Source organism: Haemorhous mexicanus, chromosome 17, assembly GCF_027477595.1.
Source record: "Haemorhous mexicanus isolate bHaeMex1 chromosome 17, bHaeMex1.pri, whole genome shotgun sequence".
Classification (NCBI taxonomy): Eukaryota; Metazoa; Chordata; class Aves; order Passeriformes; family Fringillidae; genus Haemorhous; species Haemorhous mexicanus.
Genome location: NC_082357.1, coordinates 2,237,710 through 2,250,218, shown reverse-complemented (window position 1 = coordinate 2,250,218; position 12,509 = coordinate 2,237,710). Strand labels below are relative to the sequence as shown.

Sequence of the window (12,509 nt, the reverse complement as noted above, 5' to 3'; positions counted from 1 at the left end):
CAGGCCCTGGCACAGGGTGCCCAGAGAAGCTGTGGCTGCCCCTGGATCCCTGGCAGTGTCCAAGACCAGGCTGGATGGTGTTTGGAGCAGCCTGGGACAGTGGAAGGTGTCCCTGCCCAAGGAAGGGAGTCAGAACTAGATGATCTTCAAGGTCCCTTCCAACCTAAACCCTTCCACAATTCTATGAACTCAACAGCTTTATGTAAGATTTTTGGACTTATTTGTGGAAAACTATCATCAAATATCAAATTAAAGCATCTGGCACAGGTAAGAATATTTGATTTCAGTGAAGACTAACAGACCTTTTGTTTATCTCTGTATCCACAGAAATTTCCAGCAGCAGCAATGTTTCATAACCAAAGACATATATGTTACTTTAACATTCTCAGCAGAAAAATGCAGTTGCTGATCATTTAGGATTCCAGAACCTCGGGTGAGGCACGGGGTGTGTATGTTTCTCTTAAACAGTTTATTGGAATTATGAAACAACTTATAATAAATTTTCTCATCCTCACGTGGTATTTTTAAGAACACTCTCTGCTTCTAAATGATGCCACATTGCCAAGCAGCAAGTAAAACATTAAACACTACTCATATTGTCTCATTAGTAACTTATATGTCCATGAGAGAGAATCTCTTTCATAACATGGATCTTGCTAGCAAGGTCAGTCCCAAACACAGAGTCAGACATGCAAACAACTACCCAGAATCATGGAATGGCTTGGGTTGGTAGGACCTTACACTATCCAGTTCACCCCTGCCATGGCAGAGACACCTTCCACTGTCCCAGGGTGCTCCAAGTTCCATCCAGCCTGGCCTTGGGCACTGCCAGGGATCCAGGGACAGCCACAGCTTCTCTGGGCACCCTGTGTCAGGGCCTGCCCACCCTAAGAGGTAAGAAATCCTTTCCAATATCCCAACTAACCCTGCCATCCAGCAACAGGAAGCCATTGCCCCTTGTCCTGTCCCTCCAGACCCTTGTAAATAATCTCTCTTCATGTTTCTTGTCAGCTCCCTTCAGGAACTGCAAAGCCACAACTAGGTCACCCCAAAGCCTTCTCTTCTCAGGCTGAACATTGCCCATTCCCTCAGCATTTCCTCACAGGAGAGGTACTCCATCTCTCTAATCAACGTAGTGGCCTCCTTTGGACCCACTCCAAATAAAAGCCAAGTTTTAAAGTCTGGAAATAGATGGGAAAAGCTGGAAAAGCCTTGGATCAAAGCCTGGTTATCTGCTGGTGCACAGTCACAGTGTGTGACACCAGAGGGTCCCCATCCCTGCACTGAAGTGGCCACTTCTTCTCCAAGCTCAGGCTGAGCTCAGACCTGCTGGAAACAGCTCTTCCCAAGCATCATGCTGTCTAAACAAAGGAAATTTGGAGCTGATGTTGTACCTGGTCTCTTTGCAAATTATGCCCTTATACAGGAACATTTCCTAATTACATCCTGCCTGTAGCACCACTCCTGTCAGGCCCTGAGCAATTCCAGGAGATTTATCTGCTGGTCGCTCGTCCAAGTCGGTCAGAGGTTAGAGACACTCAGTACCTACAGGACACACTTCAAATGTCCACTAAACACCAGTTAAAGAAGGCAAGAATTTGATTCCAAGAACTACTGGAAGCACCTATGAAAAAGCTTCCCAGGGAAGTCTTCTGAAAACAGCACAATCACAAATTAACTTCTACTCTCTCTCTCAGGCACGTGCATCTGAGTCAAACAGCAAAGCTGCACATTTAAAAACTGAAAAGATCCCATTTCTGACTCAAACATCCTCATTTATCTAATGAACTTAAAGAATTAAGCATCCAACATCAGGAGAAGTTTTCATACATTTCCTGTGATCTGTGTCAATGTTTCAAAGCGTGCTTTATTTCAATTACAGACTATCTTTTTTTATGAGGTGGGTTTTGTGGAGGGTTTTCAGTGGTTTTTTAGCTTATTGTGCAAACACAGTCAAACTACAACCATTTTGTCCCTTCAAATATACAAATAATTGTTAATATCAATGGGATTGTTTATCAGTTAGTTTTGCTTCTCACTTTTCCCCCTTTGTTTTGAAGGCCTTCCCATCAAGGCCTAAAATTAGTAACACTGGAAGGAAATTAAGTCTTTACAAGCAGAGACAGCTGGATTTGGACGCTTTTGGGCTCTTTTCTGCACAGCCCCTTTGTTCCCATTGCAGTGGCAGGACCTCTGCTTTATGGAATCATGTACCCAGCAGGTGCTCTGGGAATTCCAGCCTGTGATGACACCTACACAAGCAGATTTGAGTTAACTTCAGCTGAAGGGAAAAAAAAAACGACCAAAAGGAAGCAAACTGCTCTTTCATGAGCAGATAATCAAGATGTTACTTTTCCTTTGTTTGCATGTTCCCATACACATTAAGCAGGCAGAAGGAAAGATCCCATCACCAAGCTAGTGGACTTTATTCAGCCAGTTCTTCTGGACTGTGCCAATTTTGGAGATTTTATAAGTAATGCTATTTTATGACAGCAACGTGATTTCTAAATTTATCAAGTCAAGTCGAAGGCAACAGTTTTAGACGTGCAACAAGAGGAACATTAAGTGCTATCAGTGAAATAAAGACTTGCAATATAATCGTTATTTACATGGTTTGCCAAGAATTCCCACAGTAAGTTACTGTAACAAATACAAACTCAAAAAATTTACAGGCAGTTGAGAGAGAGATTTTGATCCTGAGGGATGCTAGCTGAAGAAATATATCTAGAACATGTTGTTCCTCCACAAAGAAATTTCAGAACCATGAAAGAATACCAATCCCTCAAAGTAGGCTTATTGCTCAAGGTTAAAACATTTGGGGGGGCAAATGAAAGAATATTAATTTGGTGGAAACAATTTGCCTTGAAAGGGCAGTAAAGATTTCTGGGGTTGTCCAATACTGACAAATGCCTTCCCAGAACCACCTCACCAGCCAAATCTGTGCTGCTGCCTAAGACAGAAGCCGTGCTCAAACCTGACCTCTGAGGAAAGAACAAGCTGTAATTCCATGGTACATCCCCAACTTAGGCTTCTTTTCCAATTGCCACTTTATATTTTCACAAATTATTACTTGGAAGCAAGCAGCTACACTTTCAAACCCTACATGGCTCCTCTTTAAATTGAGTTCCAACAATTCCCTCCAAACCTATGAAAGAGCCATCACAATAATGCAAACTTATATAACAGAACCTGTTAAAATGTGTTAATGAGACTATATTGACTAGCTGGCTTCTCTGCAAAAGCAACTCCCACTGGAAGTTAAAAATTTAAAGGCTAGGAATTTTTTTTTTCTTCCTTTCTTTTCAAAGGACAGAAACAAGATTGAGAATCATCTAAAAATAGCAGAGAATTTTCAAGTGTCAGCTGTAACGGAAAGAGGAATGGCTGTCTCTCCTTACAGAGCCAGGATGGATGGAGGGAGCTTGTGATTCAGGATCAAGAGAGAGAGCTTACACACAAACTATAGATGGTAAGAAATAATTCTAATTTCCTCATTTTAATAATATTCCAGGACAGTCTACAGCAAATTGAAATCCAGTAAAATTTTACTTTAAAAGAGGTGAATGTAAATTCTTATATTCTTTGCCTACCAGCAGAAGTGAAGTACATATTGTGAAATAACTGCAAAAAGACTTTTAAACAATCCATTCAAATAATGCATCCTCCTCACGACAGAAGATGACTATAAATTATATGTCTTTGACTTTGTTTTGTCTTTCCCATCAATCTCTCTCCCCAAAAAGCACCATGTCAAGGCTTTTATTTAAAGAAGGCGATCTCTCACATTTAAACAGTTCCCTACCTCTTAAGATTTTCTGATGTAAACAGGAGAAGGAAGCTCAGATTTGCAATTGGTAGGGTACCTGTGTGCATCATGCACCCAGATTTGGGGTAGCCAAAGACAGAAATAAAGGTCAAAGACTCTGCAGATGATCAAGGATGCAGCAGAAGCCACGGTGCCCCTCCAGTATCCCAGGACCTGAGGTTTCAGCCCTCACCTTTCCCACGTTCTGGAATGAAGCTCCACTGTGGCCATGCTCACTACAGCTCCTGCAGGATGTAAATGTTTTAAGGTCTCTTTAAACTGTTCCTTTGCCCCACAGTGTTCAGGGCTAAAGGGCTTCAACAGGCAGAGCTGCAACACCTGACAACCAGACCCTCAGTACTGCACTGACTTACTTATTAACTAGTGTCAGGACATGAGAAATTTAAACCAGAGCCCATGCTGTTAAATAAAGTGTATGGTGAGGCTCCATCCACTTCAAAGTGAAGAACCTTACATGAATTCTAACTATGCTTATAAATTGTTTTTCACTGTGTTCAGCAAATTAGCCTGTAAACCAGTTATCAAAACTCAAAGCCTCAAATGCCAACATCCAAGCTTCCCTGAAATAATAAAAGCAGCTGAAGTGTGAGTATTTTTAATGGAGAGATTTTTCTACTTGGTTTTGCACAAATAAAACTATGAGCAACTCAAAACAATCTTCCTCAAAATTTGGAGAAATTGTGACCTTCCTGTCCAGGTCTGGCAGCAATCTGAGCAGTACCTGCACACAAACTCAGGCTTACTTAGAGAAAAAGTTATGTCATTTCATCAAGTCATATTTGGAAAGCTCAATAATCACTAGGTTTTCCTACTGAGTTTTTTCTTTTGTTTATAGCTGTGAAAGACATCTTCACAGAGTGAAGACTTGACAAGAACCAGGTTGAGCAACTATAGTCACTATTTACCTCCTTTTCTTTATGCTATTACCTGGTAAAATTAGAGATCATGTCAAAATGTTAAATCAATGTAGAATTTGCTTCTCCCTGGCAATATGCCTTTGTGCAAATTACCTCTAATTATTATTCTTTATCTGTCACTGAATACTTTCTATTTTTGAAATACAAGAGTGAAGTCAACCTGTGTATGATATTTTATTTTCGCTGTCACACATAAAATGATGAACCTCACAACATGAGGTTCACTACCTTATGCCACACATAAAATCACAACCCTCACTACCTCAACAACAGTTAATAGGTCAGATTATGTGAAACTGATAAACTGACTGGTCACTACTATTTTCTATCATGATCAGCACTGAAAATTCTGTTTGTGGGAAAGTGGAAATACATACACATGTTTACTTAATTACCACTTTTTAAGAAAATGGACAGTTATTCTGTGTATTTTTGCCTGATCATCAGATCAGTATCAGAACACACGGAATCCAGAATCAGTGTGTCACAAGCCAGTTCAATAAATATAAAAAGCCTGTATCTAAAGACTTACTTTTATAGAACATGATGAAACCAGAAGTTGAACAGAAAGACCTACACAGCAGCTGGCAATACACAAGACAAACACCTTAAACCCCCCTCACTGACTCCAAAACCCTCACTTGTTAAAGACGAAAGCTGCCCTTAGCCCCAGAGCAAAGCTGAATCTGCAGAGCCATCCTGCTGGCACATGCACAAGCCTTCTAGATTTACACTGTGCCCAGCAGGCTGGGCTCAAAAAGCCAAGGAAAACTTTCATCTGATCTTTCATCTACCTCTGAACTTCCAGAAGCACATGACAGCTACAGGTTCTCTGTGCACAGTGCTGGAAAAGGACAGGGAGTCAGGGCAGGCAGGGCAGACTCCAGTGCTTATCAGGGGAGCTCTCCCCTGACCGGCTGCAGAGGGGAGGAATGGAAGAAAAATTCAATTATTTGTCTCTTCATAACCTGATCCAAGATTTTTGTCTCTCAGGAACACCCATGTCCTGCTCCCTGCAACCCAAACATGAAGCAGCAGTGGAGTATCAAGCCACCAAGCAGAGGTGCAGCCCATGTGCCATGGGAGAAGCATCCCCTGCCTCACAGCTTGCCACCCTGAAAAGAACCAGGCTATTCATGGACTAAAAGGTTTCACCATTGAGCAAAATGGTGATTTTTATAACCAATTTACTTATTACTAAAGAAACATTTTAAATTATTAGTAAATATTAAAAGAAACACAGAGAACAGTGAAAGCAGCACATCAGCTGGAGATCTTTGAAAAGCCTAATCTGGAACAGCCACTGCTGGCCACAGGTGAACTGGTGGGTGTTCCTGCAGTGAAAGCCAGCCTGCCCTGTGCCACCAGCCCTGGCTCAGCCAGGTGTCAGAGAGCACAAGAATCCCTCAGCATTTTCTCCATGATGAAATAAAGGACAAAATCAGAGAGAAAAGCAGGGCTGTATTATCAAGAGCTTTTAACAAGAGTACAGCAATAAAGCCACTCCTTGAGGCAAACTTAACAAGGATGTGTCTGGCTGCAGAAAGTTTGGGAATTATTTTGGGTATCAGTGCACACAGAGAGGCCCCAAATGAAATCTTGGTTCTGCTGTGCTATGCCCTATAAACACAGAGAAAGCATTCTTGCCCCAACATGCTTATTTTGAGCACTCAAAAAACAAGATGCCGGTGACCCTGGTATTTCTGGAAGAGTTGCTGGCTGGTAAATAGCAATATTGTGACCTCCCAAGCAACAAGAAAGAGAAATGCAAACAACCAAGAAGAACAGAGCAAAACAAAAATATTTCCATAAGCAGAACTTTTTATATCCCAAGAGATCTCTGCCTCCGGAGCTCGAAAGGGGCACATTAACCTGTGTTATGTGACTCTCAGTATCTCAAAATCCTCAATAAATTTATTTGCTAGGAAGCTCTGCAAGAAAACAGAAAAAGTGAATTGTCTCAAATCCTACAGGCAAGTTATTATGGAAGATAAAATTGAACTGATGGCTGGGGTTTATCTGTGGATCTCAAGAAGTTCACTGCAAAACTGCTCTTCTGCACTCCCTTCGCATCCGAGGGGATCCGGTACTGTGAAAACAGGGGTCAGAGGAATCTTAAAACAAAGAGCAGTCAGAAATAGGCAAAATTCTTTTGCAAGGCATCACTGGCAAGCTCTCCTTGTTGGTTTCTTCTAGACACTATCTACTTAATTCCAAAGTCAGAAACTGGAGGGAACACACCAGGGCCTCCCTGCTTGCAGGGGCCAAGGAAGCAAAGGAGGAAGAAAAGATACTCCCATCCTAAGATTCCAGGGAACCATAAAACAGAAAGAAATTTCGTTTTGCCTCATCTCCAAAACCAGGAAGAGCAGCACTAGGACGACTTGGGGCACATGAACCTGAGTATTTCAAACAGAATGGGGAGCAGGGCTTTGAAGCAGTTTGCCCAAGTGACTCCTCCACACCCTGCTTTGGTGCACACTGGAGAGCTGTACCCGGACTCCTTCGGGGTGAACCCAGCCAGAGGACTGACTCCAGGAGCACGCCTGACGGGCTCCAGCCACAGAGGTGCTTTTGTTCCAAGACCTGCTCCAGAAGCAGTGGTAGGTAGAAGTCCTGAAGTGTGCAGAACGTGGACATCTTGTGCTCAGCACCTCCTACTTTTGCTCTTTAAAGAGTTTACTTGCTCCTGTTGACTCAGCCTCAAAGATAGCTCAGAGTGCTGCAGCTCAGACAATTAAGAGATAATACACTAGACACACAGCATAAAAAATAGGATATAATTAAGATATCAAAGGTTGAAAGGAAGCTGAGAATTGATGTACTGGTAGGGAAACAAAGCTTATGTCTGCTATCTGAACAGCACTTTCATACTTGAAGAGAGCACGAGGTATGAGATAATTAAGCAACCACTACAAACTTCCTCTGCTCTACTGCTACTATCAATAGATTGTCAGGGAAAACAGTAAAGCAAAGCCTCCTAATAGCACCTCCATGCACAGAACTGAGCAGGTGCTTGGCAGAGATCAATTAATTAAGAGGTGAAATCTCAGTTTCCCGTATTAAATCTCAGAGCTGCTCCCTAACAAAACCCTCCCCTGCAGCAGATCCTACACACCAGCCCGTGCCACTGATGGCTTTTATCATTGGCTTTGATGTGTTTTTTCCCCTGATGGCATTTACCTATAAGCTGAGTAATCTGGCTGCAGAACAAAGTTCTGAGGAAACAGGAAAAAATGGGCACCCACTAACTACCACATCCCCTGAGGGTTTGTGCATGGGAGGGAACACAGGAGGTGTCCTACAAACCTGTGGCTAAGGGCAGTCATAGCAAAGGTCTGCTTGGCTTAGAAATACACACAGCCTCTGATTTCTATAACTGCATAAGACATTGGTAAGAAATGGCAGCTGATTACAATTTTACAAAAAAAAATACAGAAGGGAAATGGGGAAAAAGCAAAGCCCAACCCATATTCCTTGTTAAAGTAATTCTCACCACATGCTCCAGCTGCTTTTGTAGCTACATTTCAGGGTAAGAAGAGACCATTAAGTGACAGTTCACAAAGCAAATCTCATCTTATCTAGACTGCATGTCAGTTTGTCCATCTGTAGTACCCTGGCTGAAGCAGGAGCTGTGAAAGGCATTCAGAGCTGCGAAATCCAAACCTCTGTACTGAGGAGACAGAGCAGCCTGTGCCCTCTCATGATAAATGGCAACCAAGGACAGAACAGAAGTCTGAGAAAGACCATGAAAAACCCACTGCTGGCATGTGGTATAATTGCTCTACACAGTGCTCTTGTGATCTCCTAGAAAATATAAACAAATAAGAATATTTAGGAGCAGTACCATCAGTCTGCACAGCTAAGTTCATGTCAGTTTGGGATTAATATTGGGAACAGTTATAAATGCAGCAAAAATACTGAATTTTATTTGTTGCTACAACACAGCCTTCCCACTGCATTTGGCTGTAAAGGTACATGAAAGGGGGAAATATCACAGGGATGTTTCTCTACAACCTGTTCAGTTGATTTCCATTAGAACAGCAAAATTCATCTTAGAGTAACAACGAGGTTACCTCTTATGCTGTTTTCTTGAAAGCACACTCCCACTGAAATACATCAGTGTCAACACTTTCCAAAGAAATTCACTGAATTTGTATTTTTAAAAGCTAACCAGAAAGCCAAAGCCCAGGGACACACATCTGCTTCAGCCCTGTGGCTCCCAGGCACCAATGTCACTGCCGATGTCGCTGCTTGCCGGGAGGCTCCCGCTGCAGCCCCGCTGCCGTATGCCTGCGGACAGCTCGCTCACCAAAAATAAGTTTTTGTGTCACATCAAAACAAGCACCTGCCAGGGGCAAGCAGCTGCCACTGCCACCACTGCTCTGCAGTGCTCTCCCCACGTCCTTACTCACTGACCTTTCTACCACCATCCTGGCCTCCTTTTGTGTTTGTTGCCACAAATACCTCCTTCCTCCATCACAACGCCAGTTTATGACTCCTTCGGGTTCTTCCACTCAGTTTTCCAGCTTACTTCACCAAAATGGGTACTTTTATAAGCAGCACAAATAAACTCACAGACCGTAACAGGGTTCGTTACATATTCCACTCCCATTTAGATCCATCTGCCCCCCACCTCGGACTACGAGCACTGCAGACAACAGTCTCTCTGCGAGACAAAGACACGGCACTGAAGAGACACAGCTTTGACAAAAGAGACAATTAAATCCTCAGCTCGTACAATCCTCCGGCACGTGCCTCTAAGTGCTGCTAGAAAGCAGCCAGGAGTTTCACTTCAAAATGAACACTGCAGAAAATGAAAATCAGACTCTTAACCAAGGGGAACTGAAGGATCCTTCATTTTCTTCTCCAAAAGGCAAATTTGCCGTTTCATCCCCAGATCCCTTGAGCTGCAGAAATGAGAGCATCTGCCAGCTCACTGAGCCACCTGAGTAACTTTTTCCAGCCTAACTCCAAACTGCAACAACTTGCCATATCAAACTGCCAAATCTACAGTGCTCATTTCTTTCTGTGAATCCAGCTGTCATTTTTCCCAAATGCCTTCTCAGTCCCAACTCTCCTGATGCCAAAAAAACCTTTTCACAGATATACATAATTTTGCAAAACACATATGCTCTCTGTATGGCACATGAAGTCAATTAACAAGTTTACTTACTGAATTAAAGGATGACACACAACAGTAAAACAAAAACCTCTTGCAGACAGCAAACACATGAACCTTCTCCTCCCTACACGGCAACACTCTCAGAAGGAGCGCTAAGTTTCAAAGCCTATGTTGAGTACCACAGATGATCGTTCACCCTTATCTCCCTGGCACCTTTTATCCTGTAATTCCCCCGGTGTTTGTGATCATCAGCACACTGAGTTAAGTGTAAAACACGGTCAGCAAGCACAGAGCAGGCACTGGGGCAACTCTGTCCCCTCACAGAAGAAAAACAAGCACAAAATAAAAGCACTTACCTTTTAACTGGTCGGCTACCACGCTCTGACCGACGCGCTCAACCACTTTTCCATCCTCCATTTCATAGCGATCATCCAAATATTTGGCAGTAGCTTCCGAAATATGGACCTTCCCAGCCACCCCAAGCTGCTCCATCAGATTGGCCAGGTTGACATCGTTGGACCACACATCGAACTTGAACCTCCTCATGCCTAAAATGCCACACAGCACTGTCCCGGTGTGAACACCGACTCTCATGTTCACCATTTCTTTCTTCTCCTGGCAGAACTGCTCGATGGCTTTGATCATCCCCAAGCCCATCTCGATGCAGCAGTAGGCATGATCTGCCCGGGGCTCAGGGCAGCCGGCCACGCAGTAGTAACAGTCTCCCAAAGTGCTGATCTTCTCACATTTAGTGTCCTCACACAGACGGTCAAAGCGCCCAAAGAGGTCATTCAGGAGTCCCACCAGGGCGTGGGCTGATTTGTTGGCGCTCATTTTCGTGAAGCCAACAATATCTGCGAACAAAATGCTCACTTGCTCTATCTGCTGCATTTTAAAAGGACGGAATATTATAGGGGTTTTCTGTATGGAGGGCTTCTTCTTCCTGTTTTTGGGGCTTGAGGTGGAATGACGTTTGATGGAGTTTTCACTTTCATCATCCCCCTGCTTCATTAAGTCATCGGCTATTATTCTTGGCATAACAGAATGAATCATCCTCTCTTTCAGGGCTTTCTCCACTTCCAAGTCTTTTCCATGCATGATGGATTGCCCCACTTTCAGGAATGTGCTTCTTGATCTGACTTCGGACATGATAAATAAATGAATACCGATGGCGTGGATGCAGATGTGCAGGAAGGCTTTACTCAGCAGCTCCCAGTAAACCGCACCAGCTCCCAGAGGTGTGAAACAGTTCTCATCACGGAAGTGATAACCAAAGGTCTCGAAGAGGACCGAGTACGACAGTCCCAGGAACAAGCTTAAATACAGGGGTAAGTGCATCACTGTGTAAAGCAACAAGAGCACTTCAATACACATAGAAAAACTGCCCACTTGAGAAAGACAAGTGTCTGTGGGATCTGCCGGGGGAGTCCGGTTGGACATGTCACCACTTCCTGAGACAGGCTTCAGAGCCTGGAACTGCGGAGCGAGGGTCAGAGCAAACACCAGGAGGGTGAGTATCAGCGAAGTCCATACGTAATGGCGGGCATAAGTCTTAGTGAAAGTGAACACAAAAAAAGCTACACATACCAGGAGGAAGCACAGAGCCGGCACCATGAAAACAATCTGTTTCTCTCTCATGTGTATGCCGAAGTAGATGCCCCAGAGCAGACAGGCCACGCCAATGTAGAAGAGGGCATAGCGAAACCTGCGCTGGGTCTGCGGGAAGCATCTCTCCATGCAAGCCTCCTCCAGGTTGTTGGAGTCGAACTTGGGGTTCCACCACTTGGAAGAGGCCCTCTCGAAGAGCTGCGGCAGCTTCTTCTGCCGGCGGAGGCCGGAGCCAGTGCCGCCCGCTCCGCCGGCTCGGCGGGCGCCCCCCGACTCGCCCGAGCTGCAGCTGGAGGAGATGCTGTACTTGCAGTGCTTGGAAGAGGTGCAGCCCTGGTGCTGCTTGGGGTTGATTTTCACCGTCACGCTGTTGCTGTCCCCGCTGGAGTCGCAGCTCACCTCGGTGCTGTGGTGATGCAGCAGCTGCTGGTGCGGTGGGGAAGCCATGTTGTCAATTCCTCCTCAAGAGCCCGCGCCGGACTTGGGTCTCTGGGGTTGCCGAAGCCACCGGGCTCCTCGCAGAGTCGCCTCTAGTCTCCTCCGGTCCCCGCCGCGTAGGGGCGGCCGGGCAGCGCCGCGGCGATCGGCCGCTCGCCGGGCTCCGCACACTGCGCGCCGGGGCAGCCCCGCATAGTCCCCTAGCCTGGGCCGAGCCGGGCCGGGGCTGCCGCCGCCCGCCGCTGGCCCCGCTCCCCCGCAGCCCTCCCGAGGCGCGGGGCGGGCGGGTCGCTGGCTCAGCCCCGCGGGGGGGACGCCGGGCCCCCGCCGGGAGGGGACCGCTCCTCCATGTCGGCTGCAGCTGCCCGCCGCTTCCTCCCCGCACGGCCGCCGACGAGGGGCCGCCTCCCGCCCTCAGCCGCCCGCCCAGCCGGGACGGCAGCAGCAGCAGCCGCTCTCCTCTGCTCCGCCCGCCCTCCCGTCTGAGGGGAGGAAGGGGAGCGCGGGGACGCGCTCAAGCGGCCGCCACCATCTTCCTCACGGCGCGGGGGGGTGGGTTCGGGGGGGCTGCGGGAGCGCGCCCCCGCTGGCCAAT

At 45.8% G+C, this 12,509-nt stretch overlaps 1 protein-coding gene across 2 annotated transcripts in view; it reads right to left on the bottom strand.

Annotated features, from left to right (window-relative positions):
- ADCY9 (adenylate cyclase 9) overlaps positions 1 to 12,465 on the bottom strand; it is an 83,557-nt gene extending 71,092 nt beyond the window's left edge. Inside the window, exon 1 of one of the 2 annotated variants that reach the window (XM_059862176.1) lies at positions 10,225 to 12,465. In XM_059862176.1, the coding sequence (XP_059718159.1) occupies positions 10,225 to 11,923 (1,699 nt within the window). In that variant the 5' untranslated portion in view covers positions 11,924 to 12,465. The remainder of the gene's footprint in view (positions 1 to 10,224) is intronic. The other variant, XM_059862175.1, reaches the window with a different exon arrangement.
- Positions 12,466 to 12,509: the final 44 nt, after the last annotated feature.